At 42.3% G+C, this 21,574-nt stretch overlaps 1 protein-coding gene and 1 long non-coding RNA gene across 6 annotated transcripts in view; one reads left to right on the forward strand and one right to left on the reverse strand.

Annotated features, from left to right (window-relative positions):
* MROH2B (maestro heat like repeat family member 2B) overlaps positions 1 to 10,001 on the forward strand; it is a 68,857-nt gene extending 58,856 nt beyond the window's left edge. Inside the window, exons 35-43 of one of the 3 annotated variants that reach the window (XM_027075902.2) lie at positions 1,269 to 1,409; positions 1,719 to 1,833; positions 2,467 to 2,613; positions 2,857 to 3,039; positions 6,713 to 6,868; positions 7,212 to 7,346; positions 8,001 to 8,103; positions 9,342 to 9,407; positions 9,859 to 10,001. In XM_027075902.2, coding sequence (XP_026931703.1) covers positions 1,269 to 1,409; positions 1,719 to 1,833; positions 2,467 to 2,613; positions 2,857 to 3,039; positions 6,713 to 6,868; positions 7,212 to 7,346; positions 8,001 to 8,103; positions 9,342 to 9,407; positions 9,859 to 9,965 — 1,153 coding nt within the window. In that variant the 3' untranslated portion in view covers positions 9,966 to 10,001. Of the gene's footprint in view, positions 1 to 1,268; positions 1,410 to 1,718; positions 1,834 to 2,466; positions 2,614 to 2,856; positions 3,040 to 4,576; positions 4,823 to 6,712; positions 6,869 to 7,211; positions 7,347 to 8,000; positions 8,104 to 9,341; positions 9,408 to 9,858 lie in introns of those variants that run through there. The other 2 variants (XM_027075906.2, XM_053201136.1) reach the window with 2 other exon arrangements.
* LOC106970904 (uncharacterized) lies at positions 12 to 17,434 on the reverse strand. Of its 3 annotated transcripts, none has more exons than XR_008289637.1 (7): positions 13,139 to 17,434; positions 12,934 to 13,035; positions 8,785 to 8,848; positions 6,688 to 6,766; positions 4,635 to 4,744; positions 1,785 to 4,528; positions 12 to 242 (listed from the first exon to the last, which is right to left on the reverse strand). It is a non-coding gene; the product is annotated as an uncharacterized LOC106970904 (long non-coding RNA). The 3 variants fall into 3 exon arrangements; XR_008289638.1 differs by lacking the exon at positions 12 to 242 and having other exon boundaries at positions 279 to 1,995; positions 3,027 to 4,528; XR_008289635.1 differs by lacking the exon at positions 12 to 242 and having other exon boundaries at positions 279 to 4,528.
* Between the last annotated feature and the right edge of the window lie 4,140 nt (positions 17,435 to 21,574).

A 21,574-nucleotide genomic window follows, 5' to 3' on the forward strand; every position in this document is an offset into this window, starting at 1 on the left:
CTTTAGAGGAGGGGCTCTGTCACTCAACGCCTATGCCTCCTGGCGTGGCCTCGACTACCCATGAGGCAATGAGTCTCCACACTGCCCTTGAGCCCTGTTGCTCTTCCTCCCTGAGCAGTACCCAGCACAGTTGCCCAGAATGGTCACGTAACAACGAATAGCAGCTCTGTTTGCTTCCATAGAGAGCCTGTCCTGCTCCATTTGTTTTCTTTCTTTGAGACCCTTCAAAGCAAGCTGGAATTCTGGGATAGTCAACGCCACCAAGGAAAGAAGAAAAATAGAAATAAATACCATATTTTATTAAATTTAAGGTATCGCCAATTGAAGGAAGCAAAATTATTTTGTGCACTATTGAAAAAGAAAGAAAGAATCCTGATTAAGCCATGAATCAATGCTTTGTGATACTTTAAATGTTTTACTATGTATTTATTCAAAGAGCTCTTTGAGAATTATTAGGTGCACATTTTGATCCTACATCACAACGCTCTGTTTCTGTGCCCTTTTGCATAACTTTTCATTCCAATGTCAAATCCACCTTAGTTTTTTTTTTTAATCATTTTTTTTCACGTTTATTCATTCTGAGGAACAGAGTGTGAGTGGGGAGGGGTAGAGAGAGAGGGAGACACAGAATCCAAAGCAGGCTCCAGGCTCTGAGCTGTCAGCACAGAGCCCGACGCGGGGCTCAAACTCACAGACTGTGAGATCATGACCTGAGCTGAAGTCAGACGCTTAACAGACTGAGCTACCCGGGCACCCCTCAAATCCACTTTGTAAAGACATTTTAAACAACGGTTAGACCCAACACATGTAGTTCCAATAACACAATGTTACCAAAATGACAACAGTATAAACAACCGTGCCTAAATCCATGCATGTTCGTGTGCACGCACTGGTAATAACAACTACACCACAACCACTGTCTGGCCAACTGTCATAACACACTATCCATTGCAAGCCGCATCCTGCTTCTGAAGGGCTGTTTCAGAATCAGTGAAATACAGTATTTGGCACTTTCCATCTTTAGGGCTTTATTTTCTCATGAGAGGTTAACAAAATTTTGTGGCATTATTTACTGGTCCAAATCACCTCAGTGTCCCCTTTGGCCCCAAAACTGAAGTGTGAGATCAGGCTGTCTGGTTTTTTCCCTCACACAACATCCATTAATCCAGGGTGAAGCAGCCTTGTGGGGAACAGAAAGAGTGAACTTGGGATTCGCAACTCCCTGTATGGGGTTGACTTACTTTTGTGGTGCCCACTGTCTCCTTCAGGCTCTCAATCACAACTCTGAAGTGTGTGCAAGCCCAAGCCATGAAAGAGGGCCTTGCCAAGGAATCTGATGAGGGGGACAACTTATGGACCCTTCTCAGCAGCCCCAGTACCCACCATGTAGGAGTATGTGCACTGGCCAGGTAATGTGTGGACATTCGAGAACTGGATACAAAGGAGAAAAATTAAAAACAGAGTAAAAACTGCCATGTAGGCAACTTTACTGGAAGCAATGGACTCACCAAGGATCTGTAGTCCAGGGGAAAAAAGAGGGAAGAAAGAGCAAAGGCAGATGGGAAGGGACGGTGGGAAGAGCCCAAATCCTTAGTGCTCTTTCATGGAACATTCCTTTTGAGATCATTTATTTCCCTGAGAGAGAAATAGACTAAAATCTCCTCCATTGTTTAGAAAGAAAAAAGTCTCTGCTACAATTGGAGCCTTGCATTTTCTAGGAGCATGGCGCTGTGGCAACATGGAGTCATACTAGACATCATGGAGCAACTGTTTGCATCTCTCACCTCCTCCTCAGAGAACTACCGGATAACCGGCACAGCTTTCTTCTCTGAGGCAAGAGAGAACAGTCATGTCACTGCCCAGCAGGCTCTCTGGGTCCCCTTGGGGGCATTTCTCTTAGGGTCAGCAGTTCAGTGGGAGCTGGAACCACAGAAGAGGGCCTTTCAGGAGAGTTTTGGTAGTACTGAGATTCAGCCGCTGCCAGAAATACAGTACCTGAGAAGGGAACGAGAGAGGAAAAAGAACTCACCCAAACCTCTTCCTTCGCTCCAGTCTGCCGGAACCAACCTCCCAGGACAGAGAAGGGTGGACGATAGATATGACAGGGACAAAACAAAAAGTTACCAAGAACTATATTATTGTCCCCTCACACCCTGCCATAAAGGTTGTCCCAGACAACCCGGAGAAAGAACATTGCCAGTAACTCCCGTTTTCCTGTTTTTCCATTTAGATTAGAGACATCCTACTTAACTGGGTAGTGTGGTTCTCATCACCATGTAATCTTGGTCTGTGGGCTGCTCAAATAGAGAGATTCCTTTCTGCCAGACTTGCTGATTCACCTGAGGGCTTTCTCCCCGGCTCCAAGAGCAGCCGGGTGCTAGTCTTTAACTATAGTTATGATGCACTTATCATTCTCCTGAAGAGAGGCCACTCCTTTAACTAAAGGGGTGAAGTGGTTGTTTTCAGCTCATGAAGGAGCCGATCCTTTGGAAGCATGGGAATCTACGGGAAGTGCTGATCCTGATGGATCAGAGTGCCTGGGACTCCAACGCCATTTTGAGGCAAATGGCCATCCGAGGGCTTGGTAATACAACTTCTGGAGCCCCTCACAAGGTAAAGGGAGTTGGGGTAGGTGCGGGGGACACTTAATCAGAGTTTAAAATAATTATTTACTAACCCACATCTCGTGCTTGTATAGCAATTAAGTAAAAATCCAAAAGAAATTGCTACAGTGGTATCTCTGGAGTTGAAGTATATGTGACCCTAACAGAATTCCAGTTTCCTTGGGAGTCTCCTACCCTATTCTAGATACACAGAGAGCAATTTTCAAGATTACGAGACCTTATTTCCAAATAGGTGAAGAAGCATAAGCAGATAATACTGGAATCTATCATCAGAGGCCTATATCACCTGGCCCGCACCGAGGTTGTCTGTGAAAGCTTGAAGGCTCTAAAAAAGATCCTGGAGCTGCTCACAGACCGGGATGTGAGCTTCTACTTCAAAGAAATAGTGCTGCAAACTAGAACCTTCTTTGAAGACGTAAGTGAGTCTGTTCAGAATTCTGCCCTCCCAGGAGTGAGTGAACAGAAAGAGATTCAGGTGGTGCTGGTAGCAGGCAATGCTGGTGTCCCATCCATATTCCTTGGCCTTCCCCTGTGGTCACCCGCACACAGGTCACCTGCACAGAGGTCACTTGTACAGTTCTTATGCAGGCTGCTGGCTTCTTGCCTCTCTCTCGGCCTGAGGGTACTCTCTGGCCTGGGAATCAGGATTGCTCTGAGCAGGGTGGGCCAGACAAATGAGAACAAACAGGAAATAAACAATAAGAAACACAAGTTTGCAAATAAACTTCCCAGCTTCCTCACCCATCACAAGGATTGAGCTCCACTTGCCCATAAGGGCAATACCCTCACGTATATTCCCTTTCACAGCTTTCCTCTCTCTCCTGTGTCATTCCCAAAAATTACCGCAGAACTCAACACAGAACAAAGGCCCCAGTAAAGACCTTGTCATCTCCAACACTCTTTTCCACATCAAGATTCAAAGGTTCAAAATGCTTGTGTGGTTCACTTCATCGAGGAGTCGGTATAAACTATAGCCAGTGGGCCAAATCCCGCCCCGAGCATCTCTTCATAAATTAGGTTTTATTCGGAGCACAGCCACGCTCACCGGTTACATATTGTCTATGGTTGCTTTCACACTTCATCTGCAGAGTTGATTAGCTGTTACAGAAACCATATGGCCCCCAAAGTCTAAATTAGTTACTGTCTGGCCCTTTACAGAAAGAACTTGCCAACCCCCAATCTAGTCAATAGCCTAGAAATAAATTTCAAAAAAGATCAGTTGGTGACCCTAGAACAGAGGAAAGTCATTTTCCTTTATACCTTCCAGAAAACTAGATTTTATTATTATTTTTGGCTTATTCACCGTCATCAGTGTAAAATCTCTTTCACCTCCAACTTATATCTGTTTTTTATAATCGAAAACTGTTTCCTCATGTTTGTTGTCAGAGGAGATGGAAAACTGCTGGTTTCCTCCTCTTAAACATTAAGGCTTGATTAAATTGCCTTTCTACCTTCTAGTCTCCAGACTGAAAAGTCTTCATTTCCTTCATTATTCATAATAAGCCTAATTTTTCAGCTCCTTAAATATTTTACAAGCCAGTGACTGTGTTGTATCTCTAGATGTGGCCTGCAGAGTATTGAATACAACCTGAAGAAAAATTACCTCTCAGGTCTGATTTTTTTATTTATCCACTCCAATTTTTTTTTTTTTTAACTCTTGCCCTTTCCTCCTGACTCTTTGACAATCCGTTAACTGTATAGACTTCTGGATTTTAGTCTGTAATATATACCCACAGTCAATAATTCTCCAGTTTTGTATTTTTTAGTTTCCTTTGACAGCAGCTTTCTGCTTGTTTCCAGCTACCTTCTCCAGTGTTATCAACATTACTTTTTAATTCTCATCTTGTCCTCAAAACTGCTTTCTTGGCTCCCACTCAATGCTGTATCTTCCAATGATGTATCTTCTGTAAAATAACAAAGATGTTCTTTTCTCTTTTTTTTCCATTACACAGATCATTGATGACAATCTTCGACAACAAAGAGCTGAAGCAACCCCTTCAGGGCCCCCACCTGTTTGTTAGGTTCCCCAGGCTGTTGTTGGTCCAGTGATGATAATTCTCTTGGATCGGAGCCTGCAATAATCACCTATGAGTTTTGTGGTCAACATAATGTTTCTCAGTCTTATGCAAAAGAAAAAAAAAAAACAACTAAAGTCTTGCTGGTTGTTAGGTTAGCACTTTCTCATCCTTAACAGGTATTAATTCCATCATATTTGTATAAAAGTGAAGTTTGATAAAACTTAGGTCTTAGTAATGCCATGCTATTTTTTTCTCTGGCAATGCTCTCTTCTCACAAATAAATTTATACTCTATGAAATCTTGCCCATGCAGTTTTAATCTATATATTAAGCATAAAATTCTATAATCTCCAAACTTCTTCCCCCCTCCGTTTCTTTCAATATTTAATCACTTCCTTGGAATTCTTAAAACATGGTGACACTTCAGTGAAGGGGCAGAACGGAAAATATGGCTGCCATGCCATGCTCCATTCCCTGCTTGCGCCCATCCTCGTCCCTGAGCAGCCACCTTACTCTCTATGACTCCACTCTCTCAACTCGAAACAAGGACACTAAATTCTAGGATCTTTCCCAGCACCTACAACAGGTTCATTGCTTCTTTTCTGCTTTTTCATCATCCAACTGGTTGATCATTCCATAACCTATCATTAGGTCCTATTATTTGATTTGGGAAAATTTTAAAGATTTTGAAAAAAGTAAATACCTTTTTAGGTATTTTGTTATTGGTTTGCTTTCTTTTTTTCTAAAAAGAGACCTTTTAGGGAGCATAGCTGGTTCAGTCAGGAGAGCATGCAACTCTTGATCTCAGGGATATAAGTTCAAGCCCATGTTAAGTGTGGAGATTACTTGAAAATAAAACATTTAGGGGCACCTGGGTGGCTCAGTCAGTAAAGCGTCCAACTCTTGATTAGGTCATGATCTCACAGTTTGTGAGTTTGAGCCCCGCATCGAGCTGATATTGCAGAGCCTGCTTGGGATTCTCTGCCCCTCCCCAACCCTCTCTCTCCCTCTCTCTCTCTCAGAATAAATAAACTTAAAAAAAAATTTTTTTTCTAGTACATCGAAATTTCTACTTCTTTTTCCATTATACAAGGTCACATCTCATGTATTCATTTAACTTTTCTGGCCTGGTCCCAACCAGCCGTCTTTCTTTTTTCTGGAAGATCTTTATTAACTTCCTTTTTTCTGTCATTTTTGCTTCTGTGCCCACTTCTGATACATTCCCTCTTGCCACCAAAATTAATACTTCCCTATCTTCTCCCCCTCATATTCGTGGGGATGCTTTTCAAAAGTTGGCCCTTGTTTATCGCTAATCCAAAATATAATATTCTGCTACTCAGAACAACTTTTCCCTTCATCACTCTGCCTTTATATGGGTATCTTAAACTACTTTTCTGGACCTGGGAGGAAAAAAAGAAGAACCTCTAGAAAATCCATCAGTGTTTGTTAGAGCTGTGAACAATATCAGCAAGGTTTGGGGGATGATAGAAGACCATCTTTCTCCACCACCTCACCCTTTGGTTCTTAAAATCATTGTCTAACCGTCCTGGACAACAAGCAAGGAAGTTCCAGAACTTCTTATATGCAAGGGTAGGGCTAAGCACTATTTGTTTATTCTCTGTCTCTGAGACCAAGGGTCTTCCGAGTTGCCTTTCATCATATTGGAAAGTATTTGGGACCTTGGAGAAGAGCCTTAGGCCTTGGGCAATTTAGATTTGAAGCCCCATAAGTCTAGGCTAGTGGTGCAGTCGGGCTAATTTGTATAAAATACATAAGCAGGAACCCTTCCTGGCCTGTTTACCGTCCCTGTGGTCATGTTTCCCCAGTAGCTACTCAACTGACAGAAACCAAGTCCCAGACCCATGGTCATTTAAACTCGTGGAGTGTGAGTGCAGAGCTTCTGGAAAAGAAAGAGTGTTCTTGGCACACATGAGGGCAGTGACTGGAGCGCACTAGTGCCCGGGGCACAGCCTCCCTCTGCTGAAGTGGGACAGGGCAGGGTGGGGGGTGGACACAGGCCGGGAATAGCCTGTGATGGGGACTCACCCATGACATGCATCTGTCGTCACAGGAGCAGGATGATGTGAGACTGACTGCCATCTTCTTATTTGAGAATCTGGCATCCCTAACAGGAAGAAGGTGGAAGATTTTTTTTGCGGAAGAAATAAAAAAGAGCATGATTTCATTCCTTCTCCACCTCTGGGATCCCAATCCCAAGATTGGAACTGTAAGTGGTGCTTGCACAGACACCCGCACCTCCGCCCCACCCCTTCGACCCCCCACCCCTTGGCCAGAAGTGCCAGGAGAGCTGGTCGAGCTGGACCAGAAGCCAGATCTGAGGCCACCACTCCCAACTAGACCTGAAAACCGCTTCTCCAGCCCTAGGTTCTTTCTTGCCCTGTCTCTCAGATTGTTCTTCCATCCTTGAATCTGGGAAGGTGCCAGCATAGATCGTAAGCCCCTCACATTGCAGGCATCCACTACCACTCTCCCAGCCCTAGGCAGCACCCCACTCTTCCAGAAGACAATCCAGTATTCTGGACTGTGACTCAAAGAACTCTGTTCCTTAGGCTTGCCGTGATGTCCTGATCATCTGCATCCCTTTTCTGGGCCTTCAGGAACTCTATGGGGTGTTAGATCATCTCCTCGACGGTCAGGATCTACCAAGGGCCAGAGATTTCTACCGGCAACTCTGTGTGAAACTGGTGAGCATGCAGTAAATGCTGCCTGCAAAGCCATAGCCAAGAGTCCAGGCAAATCCCAGACAAGCAAACAACACAGCAAGGATCTCTGGCCAGAGTCAGAACTGTCTTGGAGAGACAGCAATGATTCTTGGTGTCCTGCCACATTACTCTCTGCTCTTTTCCAAGTCCTGACTGGGATCTGTTCTTCAAGATTCCTGAAACCCATCTGTTGATTAGTCCCAAAAGCCCCAGGACTTTTCTTTTTTATAAGTTTATTTATTTATTTATTTTGAGAGAGAGAGAGAGAGAGCATGCCTGTGGGAGTAGCAGAGAGAGAAGGGGAGAGAGAATCCCAAGTAGACTCTGTATGGGCAGCATGGAGCCTGATGCAGGGCTCGAACTTATGAACCATGAGATCACGACCTGAGCAGAAATCAAGAGTTGGATGCTTAACTGACTGAGCCACCCAGGTGCTCCTACCCGCCCACCCCCCCCCCCAGTACTTTTCTGATTAAATTCAGGTTTGAAATGGCCAGAAGACATATTCCAGTAAAATAATGGCTCTGTGAGTGTTCACTGGTCTTTAGATTTCCTTTTGCGGGACCTAGAGGGTGCCAAATTTCACACAGAGTCACTTTCCCTCTTTGTCCTCTTTGTAAAATACATCTCTTTTAGGCAAAGAGAAACCAGGAAATCCTGTGGATCCTCCACACACACTCTTTCACCTTCTTCAGCAGCAACTGGGAGATGATCCGGAGTGCTGCTGTCAAACTCACAGGTGAGGGCACATCTGCACTCCCTACTCAGTTATGTTGCTCCTTCCCATCCACTTTTGCTTTGACTGGAAGCTACTCTAGCATGAACACAAGTATGACTGGTGTGACCAAAAAAGAAATGCCAGAAAGGAATTCATTTTACCTCTTGGAACATCTTCCCTCAAAGGAACCAACTTGTTCTCTTTTGCAAACATCTTCTGACTTCCCAACACCTCCTCTCCTCCTACTAGACCCTCCTCCCTACTGGGCCCTCATGCTTCTCTGGTTCCAAGTCATCACTCTTTCTTTTGCCTGAGTCATTGCTCCCAGCCGGCTGCCACTGCCTAAATGGTTTCTTTTGCATTGTCCCTTAACATAAGCCATGGTAAACCTTTTAAGCTCAGTTGAAGCTGAGAGTTTTAAATTTTTTTTTTTCAACGTTTATTTATTTTCGGGACAGAGAGAGACAGAGCATGAACGGGGGAGGGGCAGAGAGAGAGGGAGACACAGAATCGGAAATAGGCTCCAGGCTCTGAGCCATCAGCCCAGAGCCTGACGCGGGGCTCGAACTCCTGGACCTCGAGATCGTGACCTGGCTGAAGTCGGACGCTTAACCGACTGCGCCACCCAGGCGCCCTGAAGCTGAGAGTTTTAGCAGCAACATGATACAAGTGGACAGTGTGTGGGTCAAGAGGCCAGCAGACCTTGGCTCTGCTCTGTGATGCTGGACAATTCACTTAAATTCTCTGTGTTGCCTTTTTGTCTGATCTATAAAATAAAAGAGGAAAGTAAGTGAATCCCTCAGGATCTTCTATCATGAAATTCTAAAATTTATCCTGAATCCAGTTCCAACTAATCCAGCCCACTGTGAATGGGCCACCTGTAAGACTGAGTTAAAACATAAGGATTCCTTATTGGGTCATGTATATGATCCCCCCAGCTACACTGTAAACTTTTTGAAGACAGGGATCATATCTTACACACGTTAGAAACCCTGACAACAACCGGCATGCCCTGCGAGGACACCGGGTGAACTTTCCCAAATGCACATTGGCCGAGGGACCACTTCCACACATGACACTTAACACCCAATAGACATTAGCCCAGCATCATTCTGGGGGCACAAAGGGAGTCATAGAGTTTGCTCATTCACTAGCCAGACCATTTAACTTCTGACCAGGAGCACAGCCTAACCTGACCAGTTTTTCATGGCCTCTTCCTCTATAACGAAATTAGCACCTGTTTCTCCTGTTGATTTTAGATGCCATTGTTCTCAATCTGACCAACCAATATGTGCAGTTATTAGACAAAGAGCAACTGACCACACGTGAGTACCAACCCTAGTTTCTGCGCAGCCTGTTGTCAGAGAAATATCTGTGAGAAGGAGAAGTTAATTATGCACCAAGTCCCATGTGAGCCCAGAAACTGAAAATCATAGTACCTCATTATTGTCTCTAATACTCCCTAGATCCTGGGATTTCTCCAGAGTATAAAGCAACCCCCAGATCCAGCTCTTTGCAGGCATCATTCCCAACAGACCATTATTTTCTGATTGTCTATAAACCTACTGATCACAAGGTCAGGATCTCCTCTTCCCCTATGTCAGTGTTAAAATAGATCCTCACCTTGCAGATCCAAATCCTACCTGTTGGCATGGAATGTAAGCATGGACCCAGGGCTCTGCATAGAGCTGACCCTGAACAATGGAACCTCACAGGAAGGCAGAGCTTGAGCCTTGGCTTTCCTCGTTCACTGAACTTTGCTCTTCTTTGTTTCAGGGCTCCAAGCACTTCGGCAAGACCCCTGTATCAGTGTCCAGAGAGCAGCTGAAGCTGCCTTGCAGACGCTCCTGAGGAGGTGTAGAGAGATAAGCATCCTTCTGTAAACCACCAGGAAATAAACTGCTAGGCTTTTTCTACAACTGACTCCTGTCTTCATCCTCACAACCTACAGACTTGCAGCATTTTGAGGATAGAGATGGCGTCTAGCATAGGGATCTTGGAGTAGTGATATATTCCTTACCCTCCATGGTCTCCCTGCCACCTTCCATTAGTAAAAAGTAAACCCCACAAATTCACTTGAGGGATAACCTGTGATTTCAGTAGTGACAGCCACATAGCTAGAATATTATGTCCCAGCAGATATCAAAAAATGACAGAACTGGAAACAATTCTGCTGCCATTAAGAAAAGGACTACTGTTATTGCCACACATAGCCCTGTTCTGTATTATCTCTGCCAGCCTTGAATTACTACCCACACGCTTTACTTTCTAAAAAGCAGTCTTACAATAAACTTGAACCTGTGTGTTCTTTCTCAGGTTGTAATTTTTGTGTCGAGGCTATGCCCGATACTTTTCTACAAAAGACCCATTCTGGCATTGTATTAAATCTCATGGTTTTCTTTCTGTCGTTATCCCAGAGCACTCCTTCCTTTGAATGGCGTGTGTGTGTGTGTATGTGTGTGCATGTACGTGTGTGTGTGTATGCATGTGTTAATCTTCTTCACAGCATCTGAATCATAACTCCTGACCCTTTTTCACAATGCCTACATGAAAGGTTACATACATGAAATCATGTACATAACAAGAAGTTTCTAACACAGAGGCTGGTACTCATTGGACACGACCAAACCATCACGATCATTCATTAGCAACATTATTAAATTGATGCATCCCTTTCCAAATTCCTGTTACCTATATTCTAATCTCTTCCTCCTCAACCTCTTTGGGGAAGCATCTTTTGTTCCTACCGATCTTCTAGGGACCCTAGGAATTTTTTAGGTCAGATATTTTAGGCCAGAGTCCACTTATTCATTCATTTAACAAATATTTATTGAGTGCCTAAAATTTACAAGGCATTGTTATAGCTACTAGGGCTACGACTATGAACCAAAAAAATAGAAAAATTCTACCCTCTTGGAACTTATATGCTATGAACTCTGTGTCTGAATTCTAGAAGATGGAGCCAGCCTCCAAGATGGCCTCCAGCGATTCTTGTCTCTGATATTCATCTTGTCCCCTCTCACAATGAATAGAGATGACCTGTGCAATCAATACAATATTTCAGAAATTACAAAGTGTGATTTCCCAGGTGAGATCACACATGGTATTGAACTCTCTTGAGTCACTTACTCTGGGGGAATCCAGCTACCAAGTGAGGGGGATACTCAAACAGCCCCAAAAGAGTTCCATGTGGCAAAGAACTGATATCTGCTGCAAACAACCAGAGCTAACTTGCTAGCTATGTTAATGTGCAATCTTGGAAATAGATCCATGAGCCCTCCCCAGGTCTGAAGGTCTTCAGACGATTAAAACCTCAGCTGACACATTGACTGGATTATGAGATAAGATACAGAATGCCCAATTAAATTTGAATTTCAGGTGAACTATGAGTATTTTTTAGTAAAGTATGCCCTGATTATTACATGAGACATACTTATACTGAAAAAAAATATTTATTGTTTATTTAAAATTAAAATTTAACTGAGCATCTTGTATTTTTATTTACTAAATCTGGCAACCCTACTACAATCTCATAAGAGTCCTGAGCCAGAATCACTAAGCTGAACTCCTCCTGAATTCCTGAACCGCAAAACCATATAGTATATCTTTGTTGTTTTAAGCCACTAAGTTTTGGGGTCATTGACTAAGCTCCAGGGGGTAAACATTACACAAAGAGTCCATGATACCACCAATGTTGTATGCAAATTTCTGTGTGTAATTGTGTAGGTGCATTTTCAGGGTAATGGCTTTCATTAAATTCTTAATGAAGTCAGAAGCTGTTCCCAAGCATAACATATATGAAACAGAGCAAGAAAAAGAAAATAAGAGGTATGGGTTTAGTCGACGTCTTTTGGCAGGTTATTTCAAGTCAAAAGACTTTTCAAAAGAGCACCGTCCACTAGAACTTTCTGCAGCGATGGAAACGTTCTATATCCACACTAATATGGTAGCCACTAGCCACATGTGTCAACTGAGCTCTTGAAATGCAGCTAGTCTATCTGAGGAATTAAATTTTTAATGTTAAGCTTAAGTAGCCATGTGTAGCTAGTAGCCACAGTATTGTACAAGACAGTTTTGAAACGTGGGGCAAAGAGTCAGAATTTGAGCTGGGCCACCTCGGAATTGTAGGATATTCTCAACATGAGTATAAACTCACTGACACAGGACTTTGATACTAATTTATATATCTCCACCACTATTCTCCATCCCACCTAGCATCCAACAAAGAGCCTTCCTCATCACTGATCGATAGAAATTAGGTAGAACATGGTACTGTAATAGTGTTGCATGATGACAAATGGTAGCTATGCTTACGGTGAGCAAAGCATAACATACAGACCGATTGAATCACTATGCTGTACACCTGAAACTAATAGAACATTGTGTGTCAACTGTACTTCAATCTAAAAAGAAAAGAAACTAGGTAGAACGGGCACATGAAACACACATTACCACTGAAACTTTATCTCTCTAAACCCTAATCTTAGGATTCTCTCTTGACAAGAATTCCCAACACATTTTTTCCTCACATCCCGGCAACTCTCCTTACAAGTTGTGTAACTTGGGGGAAAACATCTAACCTCTCTGTACTTCAATTTCCACATCTGTAAAATCAGGGTAATGATATCTACTCCAAGGTGCTATTGTGGGGATGAAGTGTATTAATGTATATGTAAAGCATTTAGAAACCTAGAATAGAATCATTGTTAAGTAAATGTTACCTATACAATATACATGTTTTTTATTTTTATTTTTATTTTTTGGAGAGAGAGAGAGAGGGCACAAGTGAGTGAGGGGTGGAGAGAGAGAGAGAGAGAGACAGAGACAGAGAGAGAGAGAAGCAGGGCTTACCGGAAGTGGGGCTCGAGCTCACCCAAAGTGGGACTCAAACTCAGCATGAGGTCATGACTTGAACTGAAGTCAGATGCTTAACGACTGAGCCACCCAGGTGCCCTATACAGTATAAGTATTAACAATATGAATAAATTTATCATTAGAATCACAAATGTTAATGTAAACTCAGCAACTGTCATATACAACTAACTGATTATACCACCTCCGTGGGGCTGTGTTCCTGATCCCGTGAATGCTGCTGCCCTCCTTGGGGGGCTGAAAAAGAGGCGACCTCTCCATTCAGAAGATCCCAGCTCAGCAGCTGGCGCTCCTGCTGTGCCTGCCTCACAGTCCCTGCAGTTGAGCCACAGTCAGGTTGTGTGGCAGGAAAAACGTAGATCTCTTAGTTCTCCCCAACAATTATTTCTATTAAGCCCTCCCAACGACTACTATTCCCTCTCAGAATTGCCACCAGCCCCCCCGGAGGCCTCTCTTGACAGTCAGTCCTCCAATGGCCCTCTGTGGTTCATCTTTATGGTTCAAACGCAGGCATATCACCCAAGGGAGAAATACTTGTGGAGCGGTCTCAGGGAACTAGAGTTACAGAGGAAAAGCATGTTCAAGTACTATTGAAGAAATCAACAGATTCCTCCTCCTGTTGCTTGCCTTACTATTATTTGTACATTTAATCATTTCTCAACTCATGTTTACTTTAGGATAGAGTGCTTCAGGGACTAGAACTGCTTTAAAGGGCTCAGGATCACTGTTTTGCAATTCTGTACCCTGCCCTTTGACCCCATCGTGAGAGCCAGGGCTCTGCTGGTAAATCAGGGACATTTAGCTTGGCTGACCCGGCTAAAACAGTTTTACCAGAAAAGAGGAGAACAAAGATCACAGATGGGAAGAAAGAAATAGGCTTCCAGGGAAAGAAGCCAGGAGGATTGCTTAATTGGAATTGTCCCTGCACAGCCCTAGTTTTAAAGCATAAAATACAAGACCAGGCACTTTTTCTGGAACCCTCAAGACACTCTGAGATTGTAACAAAGATTTTCTAATAGTGTTTTATTACTACTAGATTTAGTCCCCAATGCCACCATTATCCTTCAGATTACCTAAGTGTGTGACTAGAGAATGCACAGTCAGCTGGATATAGTGGTAACCTGTGAGCTAATCGCGAGCTTTCTTCCAGGCCCCTGACAGAGAACAACTTTCTGATAAGCAATTTTGTATGGCTGCACTCTGGGAATGATCACTTGTTGAATTTCTCTTTCTTACTCATTTTTTACAGGTATCCCTAAAACTGGGACAATAGAAAACATGGATAGAGTCAAGAACAATATGAGAGAAAGACAATGGGATTCATTATGTGTGTGTGTGTGTGTGTGTGTGTGTGTGTGTAAACTTGCCAAGTCATGACATGAGAAATGGCATTTGCTTCTTCATTTTACTTTAAGTAAAAGTCAAACTTTATTTTCTCAACAAAACGTCCTTACTTATTTGTATTTCTTCTGGACAAACTGTCCTGGATTTTATTTATTGAATTATGTGGTTATCCTGAAAGCAAGATAAATTTGGAGAACACAATTTTATAAATACATGTGACTCATAGCTTCTTTTTCAATTTGGGAGCCACCAAAAAACATAAGATAAGGAATCCTTCTACATTACCTATCACTTCCTCCAAATAGTCTCAGAGGTAAATCCAGAGGATTAAATTGACCAATGCCCTAACACCTTCCTAAATGCACAGTGGTCAAAAAGAAGCTCTATCTTGGAGCTGGAGAGCCTGGAAAATTGCTTATTATTAGCCTGAAGGATAGGTTAACGAGGACTTGTTTTTCAGAGAGTAGAGGGGCAGTAGGAATTTATCTTTACCTTGATCCCAGTGGAATCATAAGAAAATCATTAATTACCTCACATCCAACGCTCAGAGGTTCTGCACAGGCCTGCGGATGAGGGTAGGCAGGCTTATGGCAGGACTTGTGGCCTAGTCAGTTCCCAGTCTATAACATTCTGTAATGTTTTATTCTGTAAAAGAATAAAACCCTATCGGACTATAACAGAAATGTTTTATTAAGAAATAAAGATGGTTAAATAGCAGAGGGCCAAATGTTGAACGACAAATCAAGTTATACTGTATCTGGAAGATAGTGGGTAGCCAAAAGAAGTTGTTGATCAAGGTAGTAAAATGATAAAAGCTGTACTTTGGCATGTGATTAACAGAGTAGATAAACTGGTATATCAGATAGTAGTGATAGGCTTTTGGACTAAGGAAATATTATGAGAATAAATGACAAGACCAATTACTAGTAAGAAGATTGAATTAGTCATCAAAAACCTGCCAACAAACAAAAGTCCAGGACAAGACAGCTTCACTGGTGAATTATACACAACACTTAAAGAAGAATTAATACCAATCCTTTCAAACTCTTCCAAAAAATAGAGAAAAGAAGGGAACACTTCCAAAATCATTTTATGAAGGCAGAATTACCCTGATACCAAATCCAGAAAGGAAGCCCCAAGAAAAGAAAATTACAGACCAATTTTCCTGATAAACATAGATGTGAAAATCTTCAACAAAGTATTACCAAACCAAATTCAACAGCACATTTAAAGGACCATATACCATGATCAAGTGGAATTTAAGTTGTAATTTAGTTCACCGAGATCTCAATCACCTTTCTCTTCTATATCACACCAACTCATTGCGTTGATGACATTACACTGATTGGACCAAATAAGAAAGAAATAGCAGCTAGTCCAAACCTATTGGCAAGACATTTGCATATCAGAAGGTGGGAAAGAAATCTGAATAAATTCAAGGACCTCAGTGAAATTTTTAGGAGGCCAGTGCTAGAGCATATCAACATGTCCCATCTAAGGTGAAGGATAAGTTGTTGCATCTGGCCCCTCCTACAACCATGAAAGGCACAATGCCTACTGGACCTCTTTAGATTTTGGAGGCAACATGTTCCTCAATTGGGGATGTTACTCTAGTACATTTACTGACTGACCCAAAAGCTGCCAGAGCTGAGTGGATCCTAGAACAAGAAAAGATTCTGCAACAGGCCTGGGCTGCTGTGCTACTTGAGCCATATGATCCAGCACATCCAGTGGTGCTTGAAGACTAGCTGTTCTTTCTTTCTTATTTGGTCCAATCAGTATAATGTCATCAATGCCTCTCTGGGATAGCCCTGAAGGACAGTGGTTAAGGGAAATCCTCCCAGAGGGCAGAACTTTGAGCAATGCGCTCAGCTGTTCACTTTGCCTAGAAGCAAAAATGGCCAGATGTGTGATTATATACTGATTCATGGGTTTTGTCCAATTATTTGGCTAGAGTCACCTGCCATCTGGCCACTTTGGGCTCCTTATGCCTCTGAGTCAACAGGAAGAGAAGAAATAACCGTGCTGGATGGGGTGATGGAACCTGATTGCCAAAGAAAAATTGGACTACTACTCCACAATGAAGGTAAAGAAGAATATGTCTGGAATACAGGAGCTCCTTTAGTACATCTCATAGTATTACTATGCCCTGTGATTAAGGTCAATGAAAAACTACAACAACCCAATCCAGGAAGGACTACTAATGGTCCATACCATTCAGCAATAAAGATATGGGTCACTCCATCAGGTAAGAAAACCACCACTAGCTGAGGTGCTTGCTGAAGGTGAAGGGAGTACAGATTGGGTAGCAGAAGAAAGAAGTTATAAATGCCAGGTAGAACCACATGACCAGTTACAGAAATGAGGACTGTGACTGCCATGAGTATTTCCTCTTTATTCTGTTACAAGTGTGTGTTGTGTATTTGCAAATATCATCATTTTCTTTGCTATCTCTATATCATGCAACATAAAATTATTGACTTTATATCATAGTATTTAAGTATTATTAATTTTACATCACAGTACTTAAGTTATAGAATATCAGGAAGGAGAGTCAACATCACTCAATTTCTTTGCCTCCTCTCTGAGGAAGGAGTTACTATGTTTTCAGTTATATTACGTTAGGTAGAATTATGACCTTGTTATTATCCTTCTTTGGAGACTAAGTACATTTTGGAGATGCATATAGGTGCCACGTTTACCAGGAGTGGACCTGTGAGTTAATTTTATGTGTCAACTTGACTGGGCCACAGGATGCCCAGGTATCTAGTTAAACATTTGTTCTGGGTGTGTCTGTGAGGGTGATTCAAGAAGACACTGGCATTTGAATCACTGGGTTGAGTAAAGCAGATGGCCCTCCCCAGTGTGGGTGGGCACTGGCTGACTGCTTGAGCTGAGACATTGGTCTTCTCTTGCCCTTGAATGGGACTTACATCATTGGCGCTCCTGGCTCTCAGGGCTTCAGACTCAGACTAGAATTTATACCAGGGTTTTCTGGATCTACAGCTTGTAGATGGTAGATTGCAGAACTACTTGAGCTCCACAATCACATAAGACAACTCCTCATAATAAATATATAATAAACATATTTTATAGATAGATGATAGATAGATACATAGATAGATACATAGATACATAGATACATAGATAGATAGATAGATAGATAGATACGCAGATAGAGTATGTTTCTCTGGAGAGCCCTGATATACTCTACTTATATATATATCACTTATATATGTTACCTCTATACTAGTCAAAGGAAAACTGGTATAGCTATATTAATCCAAAGTAGACTTCAAAACAAAGGATACATCAGAGATAAAGAGACACTTCATGGCAATAAATGGCTCAATTCATCAAAAGGACATAATGATTCTAAAAGTTTATGTGCTTAATAACAGAGCTTCAAAATACATAAAGCAAATGAATAAATCCACACTTACAGTTGGAGATGTCAACACTCTCAATAACAACTGATAGAACAAGCAGAAAATCACATTTAATGAATTCTGTGCACCATATCCGTAGTACTTCAGAGGGCTCCTTATTATCATACCAAACTATTTAATCCAGTAGGGCTTTAATCATCCACTTAGTTGGCTTGTCCAGTTTTACATCATGCCTGACCTCAGGAGTTTCTCTTAATACTTAGCATCTGTGCAGAGAAGAGTTTCCAGACTTAGAGTTCTATTGGAGACATTTATTAAATACTGTCATAATACACTCGTGGATTGTATAATAGTCTAATAACACATCAATGCTGAGCCTTTTGTGTTAATCACTTTGTCTTGAGGATGCCTGGGAAACTTAACCTTTGATGAGAAAAATTCCATTTCACAATTATAGAAAATTCCTTGACCCCTCTGTGTTCCCAGCCGACTTGATCAGCTGATTATTACATAATGGACACTCATTCTGCAGCACATACACTTTATGCCTCAAGTCAATGCATCTCTGTCTTAAACATCACTGATGTGTTGTGTACCTAAAACCCCACCCCTGGAATTCAGTGCAAGTCTCCTCTCCTAAGGACGCGCGCAAATGGCAGCAATAACAGGACAGTTCTTTATGTTTGTCCTTTCACAGGAAATTGTCCTCAGCCTGTAAATCAAAAATAATATTTTATTGTCTTTCTTCTTCTACGCATCTAGTCACCATCAGCCCATTTCTTCTCAAACAACGACAGTCTTTCTATACAGTCTTGTTAACCCTTGGCTTGGAAAAGCAAATTTCCTTACATGATTGATGTTTTGAGTGTAAATCTGGAGCTTTGCCTGACAGGAATAAATAAAAAGACAAATTGTAAGTGCTTTGGTTGTCACAGCAGGGATTCCTATCATGCCATCAGCTTTCCTGTCCCCGAATGTGTGAGCTGCCTGAAAGACCAAGGTAATTGAAAGGCATGCATATACCTCTGGTTTCTCAGATATTAACGGAAATTGCCTCCTACTGTGGTTGCTTTCTGGCTCGGTGTTCTGAAAAAGAAACAGGTCATTCCATTTCTAGCACAAGTGTTGAATACACTTTAGTCCATCCAGAAGGAAAAATCTCAGTGGACTGGTAGGTAGCAAGGCAAATGTGGCTGTTCATTTCTGCTAATCCTGTACTAAAAATGATTCTCTCTCTCTCTCTTTCATTTCTTTTCTCTTGTCTTGTCCCTTCCCACCCCTCTCCTACCTCAGAAAAAGAACAGGTACACTTGAACACCTACTTCATTTTGTACCCAAAGTACATAGCATTTCAGTTTATCTTCAAGTTTATGATGACCACTTCCACTAGCTATTAGAAATAATCTAAATGTCAGGGCACCTGGCTGGCTCAGTTAACTAAGCATCTGATTTCGGCTCAGGTCATGATCTTGTGGTTCATGATTTCCGGCCCTGTGTCGGACTCTCTCCTGTCATCACCGAGCCATCTTCGGATCCACTGTCCCCCCCTCTCTCTCTGCCCCTCTCCCCTCATATTCTCTCTCTCTCTCTCTCTCTCCCCCCCTCCCTCCCTCCCTCTCTCTCTTTCTCCCTCAAAAATGAACATTTTTATTTATTTTTTTAATTTTTTTAAATGTTTATTTATTTTTGAGACAGAGAGAGACAGAGCATGAATGGGGGAGGGTCAGAGAGAGGGAGACACATAATCTGAAACAGGTTCCAGGCTCTGAGCTGTCAGCACAGAGCCTGACGCGGGACTTGAACTCATGGACTGCGAGATCATGACCTGAGCCGAAGTCGGCCGCTTAACCGACTGAGCCACCCAGGCGCCCCAAAAATGAACATTTTTTTACAAAACGAAATAACCCAAATGCTTATGGTGGGTTAGTGAGTGTGTGGGAGTAAGAAATTTTGGTATCCACAGAGAGAAAATATAGAACAGATGATAAGCTATGGGGTTCAAAAGTATTCCTTAATACACATATTTATCTTAACCCAAAGGTAAAGGCACATAACAACCTGTTTTAGGGAATGCTGGTTACACCATCTGCCCAGCACCTGCAGCTCAAAGTGACTACTTCACAACAGAATGGGATCATAATTCTCACATGAAGCTGAGATTAGTCATGACCTTCCCAGCTGAGAAGGGGAGCCCTCGATCCAATTAACCAGTTAGCTGGCCAGTTGCCAGGTAACTCAGAGGTCCGGGGTGCATTTGTCAGATACTTCTGCTTGCCACCCCACACTCCCAGTACCCCGCACCTGAGTATAAGAACCTTCCTCTGTTTCAGGAGATTACAAGTGTCCCAGATTGTTGGTGGAAGGGAGGGAGGTTATATGCAGAGCAGTCTGGATGAGGTTCACTAAATCTGAGGGCATTGATAAGCAGCACTTCCATTTGGTCAGTTATTAGGAAATGTCACAAGAAGACACTCTCCAATGTGATCAGATCTTCCAAAGCAGCTTCTCTGCCTGGGTGACTTGCTGTGTCCACTTAAATTGTGAGTGATGACGTGGAGGATGAGGCTTGGCTCCCATGTACCTCGCTGAGGCTAGGGATGGTTAATGCACCTGCCAATTCCCTCCTCTTCTTCTGTCCCCCACTAGGTCCAGAGGCTTTAATGCCAGCACTTTCTGCCTTCTCCTCCAAGGCTATAGCCCTCTCTAACCCAGATGACCCTCACCTGGTCCGAGGCAGCGGGAAGGGCAAACGGGAGGAATTCTCACACTCCCTCTCTTCTCTTTGCAGTCAATTTTCATGGCATAAACAGTCCTCCTAGCTTTCCCCCGAGCCTTCTATTTAGATGTTCAAGAGCTTATTTTCAAGTTTCAAAACACTTTAAAAGACTTAATGTTGAAAGTTACTTTCTCCTTGCAGATTTACTGCAATGATCCTAATACTCTTATAAGCAATCATGAACATCTCTAACTAGAAGAAAGGTTGAGTGTAAGAATGTTCAGAAAAGAAAGAAAGTACAAAATCTAATACTTCAAGATGGCATCTCTCTACCTCATTCCTGCTCCCTCCTTCTCCACCAACTATTCACTAACCCCTTACTTCTCCTTCACTAAGTCTGTGAAACTTCTTTCTCAAATCTTAGTTGTCAAATCTGCTAATTTCTTTGCTTCAGACCTCATTTGACCTCTCCTATAGCATTCGATAATGTTTACCATATCCTCTGTATCAATTAGGAAGGGAGGGTGGTAGAGCACAAGTAGTAGAAATTTAACCTTATACTAGCTTAAGACAAAAGGAGAAGTTATTGAAAGGATACTGATCTCTTCCTCCCAAATAAATTACTTGTTCAACTTGGTTTTTGGATCTGCATCTGGGCCTGCAATTTCAAATCTGTCTCCCTACCCAGGGTAGAAATTAACTCCCTTATAACCTCTAACAAATGCAGTTGGCCTCAATTAAGCATTTCTGAACATTATTGTTTTCAATCTATTTAAACCTGCCTCCTTATAACTTCCATATATTCTATCTGACTCTTCACTCAAGGGACAACGTGGTATATAAAGCTAGACCTGGATCCTACGTGGATTTCAAGTAGGAACACATTGAGACAACCATTGTGGAAAACAGTATGGAGGTTCCTCAAAAAGTTATAAATAAAACTACCATGGGATCTAGTAATTCCACTTCCGAGCAAATATCCAGAGGAATTGAAATCAGGATCCCAAAGAGGTAGCTGCACTCCCATGTTCATTGCAGCATTATTCCCAACAGCCAAGATACAGAAACAACCTAAGTGTTCATCCAGGGATGAATGAATAACGAAAATGTGGTACATTTTCCATACACACAATGGAATATTATTCAGCCTTTCAAAAGGAAGGAAATCCTG

This window comes from Acinonyx jubatus, chromosome A1, assembly GCF_027475565.1.
Source record: "Acinonyx jubatus isolate Ajub_Pintada_27869175 chromosome A1, VMU_Ajub_asm_v1.0, whole genome shotgun sequence".
Classification (NCBI taxonomy): Eukaryota; Metazoa; Chordata; class Mammalia; order Carnivora; family Felidae; genus Acinonyx; species Acinonyx jubatus.